Consider the following 13,371-nt stretch of genomic DNA (forward strand, 5'->3'; position numbering starts at 1 on the left):
CTTAAGAAAAGCATATAAATGGTGTTCTGTGGAAAAAAACAACCATATACCTATCGGTGTCAGAGGACCAGGGAAAATCATAAAAGACAGAAATCACAGCAAAACTTCTGATATCATTTGTTGAGCTGTCTGAAAAATATTAAAAAGTTGTAACAGTTCAGTGAACAAGAAACAAAAAAAAAATGATATATATCTCTCCAAATTTTCTTTTTTATTTGAATAGAGAGTAGCTGTACTAACTTATAGATTGTACTAAAGTTAAAGAGGCATACCAAAGGAAATGAAAATTTGTATAAGGATATAGTAAGATGGGGGAAGATGGTACACCTTTGGCGCATAATATCCGAATATCCTGATCGTGTTTTAAACAGTTAACAACGGTCTATGGGAGTCTTGAGCATATAGTTTTATAATTCTTTAAAAGTTCCTTGTTTACTACCACATTGGACGATAAAATAGAGTTAAAGGTGTCCCAACTTCCCCCATCCTACTATATTTCTAATGTGATTTAAACGTACCACCAAAGTTATAAAAAACAAAACAGCTTCCAAAAAATTCAGCTGTAGTAAAAAAAGGTGCGACCAAGCAACAATACATGGGTTTTCCCTTTTCATTCATTGAACTTTGACCATTACTAGTTTCTAAACTACTGAAATTTGGTATAATAATTTATTCTTCTTTATGAATATATAAAAAAAATAATATAAACTTAATTGGATTTTAATTATTTAATTGAACCTATAGCTACATAGCAGAGTATGCCAACTTAGCACCTTTTCAAACTTAATTTTCAACACGAGTCAACACGATTGACCTATTTTTAAATATGCCAACTTAGCACCTTTTCAAACTTAATTTTCAACATCAATCAACACGATTGACCTATTTTTAAACAAAATTGTAGAATATTTGAGACATTTTGTACATTTAATGTAAAAAAAAGTGTTGAAATTAACTAATGAGAGAAAAAGTGCAGAGTCAGCATAGATGTGGATATGTTCAACTGAAAAACTAATACATAATTGAGTCTATGTCTTACATGTTTGTCATACATTTACAAAGAAGAAGCATTTATTATACAGAATCCGTACTAAAATTTAATTTTTCTTCAGTGGTTCAGAAACTAGAAATAGTCAAAGAGTGACACTTTTTCTTATGGGAAATTTTATACATTGCCGCTCGGTCGAATTTTCTATAATCCAACGGTGGAATTTGCAGTTTTGACTGGCAGTATTTCTGTGTTTTTTTTATGGTTGAAACTTGCTGTAACATTTAAATCAAATATGAGCATCTCCATATTTAAACAAATTCTTCTGTATGGCCCTTAAATTCAACCAAAATGTAAACCATCACTTGTAATAGGCATGTTTGAAAACAATGTGAAGCATCAACATAATGCCTTTTGTTCACTTACTTGTAGCAGGGTACATAATGACTGTAACATTATTGGTTCTGCTCAACTCAGAATGTGTTTGGTTAACCAAACTTGTTGGGTTAGTTGACAATGTTACTTGTACATCAACTTGGCTTTCTGAAGCCTTGATCAAAAGTTCTGAAAAAAATAAGGTAGGCTAATAATCAGTCAAAAAGTAGGTGATAATCAGTCAAAAAGTAATTAGTACAATATTAATGTGAATTAAATTAGCAGAAGAGATTTATCGTACTTATGTCTTTTAGATATGTATTGGATATCTCAATCTCAATGACTGAGAGAATATCAAACTTACAATCTAAAACTATTTATCTATAAAACGCATTCCAGTTATTGTTATTGCTTAAACATTTACCGTTTTCAGTGATAAATTCATAAGCCTTATATGCTCTATGTTAAGCTACCTGATCCATTATCAGGTGGAAGTAACCTTTTTGCAATTGATTGTGTAATAGATTCCATTGTATCAAACATCAATGTACGCACATGTGATTCATTCGTTGTTGGTTTTTCTACCATACTTGTTCTTTCTGTATTGTTAGAATAAAATTAAAAGTATTATAATTACAATAAATTAAGCATTGAAATATCATTAATATTGTCCAATTTAATGTTTTTTAAAACTGATTCAATTAAGGCTAGGTCTTGGAGAAGTATAATTCCAGACGTGACTCACATTGTGTGGGTGACTGGGTGTCAACATATTTAAGGTTGTTAACTCGTTATAACCTTGTTATACTTGTTATAACCTAGTGGTTATACATAGCTCCAACTAAAAGTTTAATAAGAAGTTATAGTTTATAAGAGCCCTACCAAATAAGCTCTCAGAGACTTCATCTTTTTGTTTAATTTTTTGAATGCTTTTCCACTGTATTAAGAGATTGCTGATGCCCTTTGCTGTTTTCTGTAATAGTAAATTGCATATTTAAAAAAAATAACAATACAAATGGTAATATTGTAAGAAGTAGTCTGCATATACGATACTGAAGTTATATTTGGCTGTTATGATATGAAATTTTGACTAAGTACATAAAACTTATATATATTATTCTTTATTTTCACTTTCATTCTAAGAGGTATTTATATTATCAGTAAAACACAAAAAATACGATCAGTGAAACACACAAAAATAAACAAAAAAATTTTAATGGGGTTTGTTAAATTTTTAGTAGCTTGCTGCTGAGATCATAGAGTTATATTGTTATTATGTTGCTGAAATAAGTTTAGATAAAGTCAAGATGTCATTTAGATTTTCCAAAGCCTTTATTTAACTTTTTAGGTTTATATTTAAGATGAAGTGGTTAAGTGAAAATGATGAATTGTAAGAGAAAGAGAACCATTAGAACAAGTCCGTTAAATGCATTAGAGATACTTTGCTTTTGTGGAAAATGATGTTTTTGAGAAAAAAATAGGCTGCATAAATGCAAGTTGTATCACTAATAATTGTATTATTTCCCTGTACTTCCATTGTCATTTTGTTTTTCTTCTAATTAAATTGAATTGATTTTAAAAACAGTGATTTTTATTGCCTCAAAAATGTCTTGTTTGACTCAAAGTAAAAAAAAACAGTACAAAATATCGAATAAAATTTAAATATATATTTATAGAAATTCTACATACATCACTGTATGATAATAATCTATAGACAACACTGTATGATAATAATGTTCCTCCAAATTCTAGACAAAAAAATTGTTAATGCAATACTCTAACACAAAAACAAAATACTGTAAATTTATCTTTTATTTCCCCACTTGACTATAGTTGCTTAAAACAGATATATTTATATAATATATTAAGCTTTAAAAAATGTACCTCAATAAGTTTGCCACCAGAATCATTACCCATTCCTTCATAAAACTGATAGCTAGCAATTTTTTTTGTGCTATCCAAAAGAACATTTGCGTTGTCTAAAAATTTATGAACATCGGAAATCTGTAAAAAAATAAACTATTGTTTTATTTTTAAATCCGTTAACGTATTCTACCTATGTTGTTGTGTTTATTTGAGATGCAATAAACATGTAACAAAATTCCTTATAAAAAATAAATGTTTTATACATGTTTAGTGTAATACACACAATAAATACATTTTTAATGGATTGTTGTTTTAGAGCCTAAACCCATATGTGTAAAAGTTACACCAAAATAACAACACTTGGTACAAAATACACATATTATTTTATAAAGTTTGATGAGATTTTGAAAGGCATTGATCAATTCTAACCAAAGCTTAAGAACTGTGTCACTGTCACATATAAGAATTTTCTAATTGAGCTGTCTCACGTAAAACTCTAGATTATTTTTAATGTGATTAGGTTTAGGTGTATTTCGAGGCTAATAGTTTTTGGGAAAAATTGAACTTTATAAATTTCACATTATATTCTAATTAGCCTTGTATGTATAGCAAGTTATTAAAACTCTGTTACCTTAATACTTGTGAGGTTGGTGAATGCATTAATCACAGCATCCACCTCACCAAAATTAACAGGTTTAATCCTGTTTCTCCAAGATGGCCAGAGCATGATGCCAAGAATTTGTGAGCATGTTGTTCTGTTCTTTTCTCTTTTGAGATAATTTTGAACTTGTTTTGAATCAACTAGATATTCTGTTTTAAAAGTGTATCAGATATATTATTTAAACCTTGCAAGAAGGTATGGTTCTAATGAATGGGCATCTATACAAATCATTGAAAATATTTGACTTAATTTATGAAATTGCCCAATGGTTTAAGACACATTTTATGCCTAAAAAAAACAACATGTAAAATAACATGAACAAATGCCCAATTAAAAAGGATTAATAAAAAAGCACATCTGTGTCCAATAATATGTCATGTTTAAAAAGTCAAAAAAATGGTTCAAAGAAATGGAAAAGTGCAAGTTAAAAACTTTAACAGGCAAATTTAATAACCTTTTTTATTAGCATGCCTTCATTTGACTAGTTGTAGTTATAATAAAAATGAACTTACTATTAGATGATTCTGTCCAAACATCCACAGTACACATACATTTCTTGTCTATTTTGCTTCCACTGCTGTTAAAAGCAAATGCGTAGAGGTGATTTTCCGGACTCAAGACAATGCATGCGCTGTCCAACAGCACGGTACCATTCACAGTAGTATCGTTAGGAATGCCCACATAGGAGCTGATGCTGTACAAATTGACACTACATCGCCCTATATAGCAAAAGTAATTGTATATTACTGTGGAGTTGAATGGGACATGGTTAGCACCTAAGTCCCATATTTCTTGATCATGTTTTAAACAATTTATTTTAGAGTCGTAAAGATTCGTTTATATAATTGTGTAAAAAATCTTTGTTTAATACCAAAAAAGATGATAAAAAAGAATGAAAACATGTATAATCTTGCGTCATCTTTTATTCTGATCTGTATGGGTGAGGTCCTTCAAGAACCTCGGATTTTATGCCAGATTTGGCCCATTAGCCAACACCCATGTACATTCGAATGTGACGTGCTCGTGGCTTTCTTGTCGCAATTGACTCCATGTCGCACTATATCCACAAACTTATTTCCGCTTTTGCAAAAATGTACTTACCCTACCATACTATATAGTAGGGTGGGGGAAGATGGGACAACTTTGGCACATAAAATTAAATATCCTGAACGTGTTTTAAACAATTACCAACAGTCTGTGATCGTTGTGAGGATACGGTTTTATAATTCTTTAAACGTTCTTTTTTACTACCCAATGAGAAGGGAAAATGGAATGAAAAGATGTCCCATCTTTACCCAACCAACTATCCATCAAAATTTGCAATTATTTTTTTGGTAAAAAATATAATATTGTGTGATTTAGGTAATAAAGTACTGGGCATTAGTAAAGAATCCTCCCGTACATAGCAGAATAGGCTGGTGGGAAGTGTTAGAGGCTGATGGTTAGGGGGTTGATGGTTAGGGTTAGTGGTTTTAGGGTTAGTAGTTAGGGGTTAGTGGTTAGGTTAGCAAATAAGGTGGGCGGAGGATTCTTCACTAGCACCAAGTACTAAAATTGACTTGCCTCCACCGATGTTTGTCACATTAACCGTCCAACTGCTTCTACAAAGATCTTCTTTAGGACTAGGTATCTTAAATCCTAAGTTGCTTTCATATCGAAGCAATTTCTTAATGCGCGGCTCGACTATTGGCAACGTGCCAACAAAACATCGAGTTCCATCGGCGGAGTAACCAGTGTATATTTGATTGATTCCGCCAATTGGACTACGAATGCACTTCTCTGGTCGTAGATCGACGTAGCATTTAACTTGAAACGAACAGACGTTTAAACTTTTTGAGACATATGTGTGTATATATTGTCGTTCTTGTATAGAGCAATTGTCCTCAACAACTTAAATTTAAAAACTCAGTCTAACTGAAATAATCGAAAATTTGCAACAAATTCAATAGAACTACTGTCATACTTTTTGATCATCGATAATACAATTCTAATTTTCCAGGTGATTCTCGTTTTTAGTCCCCTTGCTAATAACAACGTCTCTACTAACTTTGGAATCAGGTTCGTATACTGTGCATTTATGCTACATATGTGTGTATTTCCACTTTGTATATTTTTTTAGCTGCATTTTTGATAAAACACAATTTGTATTTTACTAAGCTAAGCCGCACGACGATATATTACCTGGTTTTTTGAAACATGGCGGGTTGGCCGCTTTGTCCCAACAACAGTCAGAGAATTTGTTACAGGCGTATTTTGTATATATATTTACATTTTCACGGCACGAAGGAATGTTACTGATGTGGTCACTCAAATTGCATGGATCGCTTAGATCTGCGACAAAAATGGATCAGTTGGTATTTGGGTATGGTAGGGTGGGGAGGCGGGATTTATCACAACAAAGTGCGCGACAAATGCGTTTTTTGTTGCTAAGTATATAATAAAATTCGGTGGTAAACAAATATATAGTAGGGTGGGGGAAGACGGGGCACCTTATGCACATATTATCAAAATATTCTGATCGTGTTTTAAACAATTAACAACGGTCTGTTGGAGTCGCGAGGTTACGGTTTTATAATTCTTTAATGTTCTTTGTTTACTACTAAATAAGACAAGAAAATAAAAAGTAAATGTGTTGCATATTTCCCCACCCTACTATACACCATTTTTCCAAGGCCAAAAATGCATAATAATAAGATGGTCCTTTTGAATTCTCGCTGAATCATATTTAAACAAAGTTTTGAAGTTTTATAGTTTAAGAGATTGTATCACCAATTAAGTATCGTGGTTAAATAAATGAAAAAAATGAAAAATATTTTTCATAGTTTGATTTTGTCTGTGCGTTTTCGAATTGATAAAATTACACCTAGTGTGCGAATCATTTATTTTTCTATGTTTTAATATAATTCCTTGAAGTGTTGTCAACTAATAAATGTATCATAAGACTAGTTCGTGGTATCATATATTTTGAGTTGGAAATATTGGGCAATATGTGGTGAAGGGACCCGTATTTCCGCACAGTATATTTGTTCCGACCGTTAAGTGTGCACCGATGCCGTGATATATTTGTTCCGACTGATATATTTGTATCGGGCGCTATTGCGCATGCGCGGACAAGCTACTGCGCAGTGGGTGGGAATAATTACAATGACCAGCTGGTGTCGTGATATATTCGTTGTACTTAATATATTTGTACCGGTCGCTACCGCACATGTAGGTGGGAACAAATACTATACGAGCTGTAATAAATACGTACCAACACAAAAAAACGTTCTGGGAAAAAAATATTAGTATATAGTAGAGTGGGGGAAGATGGGACACCTTTTCATTCCATTTTCTAGTCCAATTTGGTGGGAAGCATATAAAATTTATAGAATTACAAAACTTTATCCCTACGACTCCCATATACCGATGTTAAGTATACAAAACACAATCAGAATGTTTGGATATCATGTGCTAAAGGTGTCCCATCTTCTCCCACCCTACTGTATATTGAAAAAGTTAACAAATTTTTGTGTTGGGGATAACATGTTATAACCTAAATAGATGTATGCGTAAGTTATACTTTTGCGTTTTTTTTTGAAAAAATTATATTTATACGTATGATTCAAGTTATGACCATACTTTTTTATATTTAACATCCATACTTTTAAAAAAAAGTTTAATTTTTAGCCATTACGTAGCGCTATAACATATCAAACCTGGATCGGTAAAAAAATATAAATATGTATTTTCATAAAAAATATTAATATTTATAATTAATATTCCATTTTGGAATCGGCACCGCTGGGGTTTAGACGTCTAGTTAGTACAGTTCCCAAATTTTGTGGTAGGCTAGTAGCACGAGTAGACTGGAAGCTATCGCAAAAGTGGCCGCAATAATTTTTTATATTCTAGGATCACCTTGGTTCACCAGCACCTGTAAATTATAAGTAAAATGTGCTTATTAAACTAGCATAAAGTAGGTTTGTCAGTGGTACCTACTTTTTCTAGGCTACAAATAACATACCAACTCAGCTCTGCTGACTTATGTTTTAACGTGGAAACGTCGTGTCTAGAACGTTTTCAACGGAGGGTCGTAATATATTTGTACCGGGTAGTCATTGTATTTGTTACGACCTACTACGCATGCGCAATAGCGCCCGATACAAATATAACAACTGGAAAAAAATATTTTACGATACCGGTCCAAATTTAATACGACCCTCTGTTGAATACGTTCCAGACGAAGTCAGCAGAACTGAGTTGAGTATGTTATTGTAGCCTACAATATGTAACTACTACTAACAAACTTATTCTAGACTAGTTTAATAAGTACATTTTACTTGATTTACAGGTGCTGGTAAAGGTATTGCTTTACGAAAGAAACCAATCCTAACCGAGTTAAGTGTAACCATAGTATACTGAAGTATACTTACTTCATTATACTATGGTATCAATGAAGTGGGTTGGGTGTTTATTATTGGTAGTTATCGGCACATCATGATGTTTGACGCAATCAGACATATAGCGACGCCAACAGATGGTAGAAATGTACCTTGAAACGGTATAAAATGAGTGTACTAAAATGTGTTTAGTATTTTGCCCCGAAACTTTTTTCAACTGTATTTGTTTCTACCTATTGCGCAGGCACATGCGCCCGGTACAAATATATCAGCCGGAACGAATATATCACGACACCGAGCACTATTGCGCATGCGCCCGATGTGGCGCATACAGTAGGGTCGGATCAAATATAATAACGACAACCGTACACGCCGACAATATAGAAGACAGAAAGTCAGAAATGTTACTTGAACAGGTGCAAATGTAATTAATAATTTTTTTGCCTCGTTTCCCAGCAGGAACGTAAGTCGCCCACTGCTGTAAACATAAGTCGCCCACTATTGCTGTAAGCGTTGTGGCGCATGAGAACCTTATGATTGCCCGCTATTATATTAACCAAGACCAACAAAACATATTCATAGTTAACAAACATCCTTACGCATTGACCGTTGCCTATAACTATTACAACGTATATACTTTCTGTTAAAAGTAACATGCAGCCAGCACATACGTGACATGGTCTATAAGCAACATAAACTAAGGAGCGTGTGCATATATAGCTAAACAAACTCGGGCTCGAATTAGTAACTAACATGCACCGTCTGAATATATAACGAAACTGTGATGTTCTGTACTATAGTCATACATTATAGACCCTAGTTGACGTGTAAGTAAACCCCATTGTATATACTGTTTGGCTTCTATAAAAGATTCTTGACGTATACTTACCGCTGTTGTATACTTGTTGACAGTTTGCTTTCCAACAATGACCTTCTGCCAGCAGTAGAGATAATATTAGTGGCAGGGAAAAGGGAAACATTTTAAACAATCATTAGAAAGTATGACGTAAAATGCCTGGTAGATTCATAGTCTGGAAACACCCATAGAAAGTCGCAAACAATTTTAATCAATACTATATTTGTACATCTGTAGAACATAGGGAAACTTAGAAACACAAGCACACACCGATTTGGCTATTGATACAGTACTCCGGAGTCGGGAGGAATACCGTAAACAAATCCCATATTTTCTGATCCCAACAAATCCCATATTTTCTGATTGTGTTTTAAACATTTAACAAAACCCTTTTAAAGTCGTGAGGGTGTGGTTATATATTTGTGTGATTATTCTTTATTTACCAACATATGGGACGAGAAAAGAGAATAAAAACACGTCCCACCTCAAATAGTAGTAGGCCTAGGCTACGCATAAAATGTCCAACTAAGTACTGCAGGTCGCATTTATACATTACCAGTTATAAAGTAATTTGTACATTACCTGTAATATGACAACATTAAACGACGTGTTAATTGTGTATAGCCTGCCACTTATACTGTGTATTAACTATACTGACTTCTGCGTTTAATGAGGAAATGTCTGTACCCCGCGTCATGCTAAGTCTTGACTACTGCAGGAAATGAACTGCTTCCGTTGTAAACAAACAGTTAAATGTGTCCTTACAAGTGGATTTTGGAAGTGTTTGATTCAATTGTATATTCGGTTAACACTATACAGATGCACATTGTATAACTTAGTCCTCCAGTAAATCCCAAACTATTTAGTATAGTAGGGTGGGAGAAGATGAGACACCTTTATCACATAATATCCAAATATCCTGATCGTGTTTTAAACAATTAATAACGGTCTATGGGAAGCGTGGAGATACAGATTTATATTTCTTTAAATTGTCTTTGTTTACCACCAAATAGAACAAGAAGCCAGCCCAACTGTACATATCTATGTAAACTATAAGCTTAATAAACTGTACATGAAATCACAATGTTGTAACTGCTGATTGTGACTGCGGTTATATACTCTGCATATAAGACATAAAAATTAAACGGTTCTGTACTACCACAAATCCTGCAGCTTAAATTCTGCGATCGGCTTACATAGTAAATGCTTATAAACAAAGAATTTTCACATAAATGCGAAATGCCTGTAGCCTACACTCACCACGCAAATCCTATAAGAATGAAACCAATGGAGCACATGTCACGTCAATTAGACCTACACATCCGGTACGTACAGTGACAGAGCTTATCTACGCAGTCAACACATTTTAAAACCTACGTAGTTTACTATAACTCTGACTGAGCGATGCCTAATATATACTTAAATTTTAGTTTTCACGCACAATATATTCTCCGCTTTCTGGATTTACTGCTATTATTAACTTGAGCATCTTTGAAAGTGGTTAAGATTAAGTTACCTCAGGAACTTTTAAAAACATCAACGGTGACAGTCGCTACAACACGGATTCTCTGGTTTATATATAGTAGGCTACTGTAGTTTAGATGGGATATAAATAGTAGGCCTTTGTTTTAGATTTAGACAAAACAACGCTCCTTACAGAGTAGCGGGGCTAGGATTTTATAATTGTGCAAATACTTTTAGATTACTAGTACGATAAAGAGAATAAAACCAATTCCCCCTTTCCCCGCCAGAACACTGCAAGTTTTGAACCGCTGTAATGAATTATACTGTACTAACTGCAAAAACTCCGAGCAAACACTATCTAATGCGATAATTCTTCATATAACTCATCAAAACTGTCTACAAATCGTACAAGCGCTGCAAAACCATCCGCCTCCAGTTTCGAGAGAGGCGTCGACGGTGTCCAGGCCTGTTATAGAGGGCACCATGGTCCAAGGCTCATCATTGCTACCATTGTGGGCGTGTTTGTCCTTGGGCAAGACTTACCGGCAATTGCTCTAACCCAGTGGTCACTAATGGGTTGTCTAAATTATCAGCCACAGCCAAAATAAATTAAAAAATTCACAAAATAATCACCTACAAAGTAACACACTTGGTAACTCGTAAGCTGTATGAACATTCGTGTTATAAAGACAGTCGTTTCCCGACCTCGCGAAGATAAAGTAAGTTACATCCATTCATTCAACAATGATAACTTGCGACACTCTTGTTTGTTCGCTTTTATCTCTTTTCAAAGCAACGTACCACTGCATGCAACACAGGATTTTACAAGTCGAGTTTTTCTAAACACTATTTTCTTCCTAATAAGTTACGTTGATTTGAATAATAAATAAATTAATTACAAACTCACTGTTAGTTTGACATAAAATAATAATAACTTTGTATGTGATGCGAAGCATGTAAGCATTTTATTAGTGGACAACAAAGTGATAACAAATCATGTACATTTACTCGAATCTGATAAATTCATAACAAAACAACTTGTCACTAACGACTAGTGCGGAATAGAAAGTGGAACAACATGGTACAAAGCACAAAAACATAAAAAAGAGGAGGTTTGTGACGTCTCTTTATGTAGAAATGTCTACGGTGATCAAAGCAATGTACGAAAGCATTAAACATGTACAATCTTAGACAGCAGCATTGTGATGATTATAAATTGCAAAGCATAACTAAATGTAGGATGTTTTCCAAGCTCTAAGTGGGGACAAAGGGCTTATACTGGAATTAACGAGTAAGAAAATCACAAACTAGTTCATGGAATAAAGGGTGAGTTGTGTGGATTGCTGCAATGTGAATGGTTCACAATTACTGCAGTAGAAGCCTAACACAACACTTCATGTACATGAGCAAGAAAGTAAGAGATCATTTAAAAGTGTGCGGTAACCATATTAAGATGTTTTAAGAGAGAAGCGATGATACAATTGTGGAAACACAGTTTGCAAGAGTAATAAATTGGCAAATTAACAATTTTTTATAAAGCGATTCCGAAAAGCTACCGTCTGTAATACGATATACTAATTAAGCACCAAAAGTAAAAACATGGGGTACTATGGTTGGAATATTAAAACCAACCAAATGAGTTCTGTTTTAAACCATATTTTTAATATGTTACTTTACATATTTATTTTAAAATATTCGAAAGCAATATACAAAATTGAGAATAGGCTATGAAAATTTACAGCTGTTCTGGCACTTATTATTGGGGTAACCCTGAAAGGGGGAATGTGAATGGGACTTTGAAACGTTGGTTCACTAAATGGTAAATGCTAAAACATATCTATTAGTATTAATAATACTTTTGACAGACACAGCACAAGTAAATTTACAATGAAACTTATTTTACAGATAACTATATGGGCGGGATAACAAGCAGTAATTGACCAGGTGAAAATCTCTTTCCTTAGTGCAAACTGAACAACATGTTAATGCTTATAATTCATTATTCTAAACCAACCCTCAAATTAAAACTTTGAATGTAATAGTAGTAAAATGAATAAATTAAAAGTTAAAAAAATAACAAAATTTGTTTAAAAAATATGAAATTACTTCATACACCGAAATCAAAACCCAATAATGTTTTCTGTAACTAAATTCATGATAAATGTGAGCAGGCAAGCGATGAGTTTGGAAATTTACAGAAACAAGGTGTGTGTTTATATCTCATCGATGACCAGAGAGTCAACGATTTGCCCTTTTTTAATCACGGACAGATCTGATGTTTTGCCTGGCAGGAGAAGCAAGAGGTTGGCTGCAGCCATGCTCTGTAGGCGATGTATGGATTGGTTTCCAGTAACATCAGAGAACGGCACAACCTCATTCTTCTCATAACGAACAGTTGCTCGTTGGCATTCAGGTGTCGGGCCAAGGTTGATGTCGCTTGATACCTATGTGGTAAAACCAATGGAAATTAGATAAAGTTATTATGGTATATGTCAATACTTGTTGTTATTCATAACCATGCCATCCATATTATATATATGACAACCTAAATCAGAGACTTGCATTGTAACAAAAAGTACCATGTTCGATGCTATTACAGTTGTAAGAGTATATGTTCTTGAAAAAATACTAACTAAAGGATTTTTCAAATTGTCAGTTATACAGAAAACAAAAACCGATAATCCAAAAGTAACATGGTAAGGGGTCACTAGGATTATGAAATAAGATCGGGATTATAACGACTGTGCTCTTCACCCACATTAGAATAAATAAGTTTCAA

General features: G+C 33.5%; 2 protein-coding genes across 3 annotated transcripts in view; both read right to left on the minus strand.

The window, feature by feature from the left end:
- LOC100178959 (adhesion G protein-coupled receptor L2) overlaps positions 1-9,409 on the minus strand; it is a 15,330-nt gene extending 5,921 nt beyond the window's left edge. Inside the window, exons 1-10 of one of the 2 annotated variants that reach the window (XM_018814187.2) lie at positions 9,162-9,409; positions 6,072-6,221; positions 5,454-5,696; positions 4,403-4,609; positions 3,861-4,039; positions 3,248-3,367; positions 2,246-2,336; positions 1,837-1,962; positions 1,415-1,552; positions 51-129 (exon numbers count right to left, since the gene is read on the minus strand). In XM_018814187.2, coding sequence (XP_018669732.1) covers positions 51-129; positions 1,415-1,552; positions 1,837-1,962; positions 2,246-2,336; positions 3,248-3,367; positions 3,861-4,039; positions 4,403-4,609; positions 5,454-5,696; positions 6,072-6,221; positions 9,162-9,252 — 1,424 coding nt within the window. In that variant the 5' untranslated portion in view covers positions 9,253-9,409. The remainder of the gene's footprint in view (positions 1-50; positions 130-1,414; positions 1,553-1,836; positions 1,963-2,245; positions 2,337-3,247; positions 3,368-3,860; positions 4,040-4,402; positions 4,610-5,453; positions 5,697-6,071; positions 6,222-9,161) is intronic. The other variant, XM_026836791.1, reaches the window with a different exon arrangement.
- Positions 9,410-11,531: 2,122 nt separating this feature from the next.
- Positions 11,532-13,371, minus strand: part of LOC100176639 (gephyrin) — a gene marked incomplete at its 5' end in the record, with an annotated part of 10,348 nt that continues 8,508 nt past the window's right edge. The window contains 1 exon segment of the mRNA XM_009861890.2: positions 11,532-13,036. Coding sequence (XP_009860192.1) covers positions 12,853-13,036 — 184 coding nt within the window.

Source organism: Ciona intestinalis, chromosome 11, assembly GCF_000224145.3.
Source record: "Ciona intestinalis chromosome 11, KH, whole genome shotgun sequence".
Classification (NCBI taxonomy): Eukaryota; Metazoa; Chordata; class Ascidiacea; order Phlebobranchia; family Cionidae; genus Ciona; species Ciona intestinalis.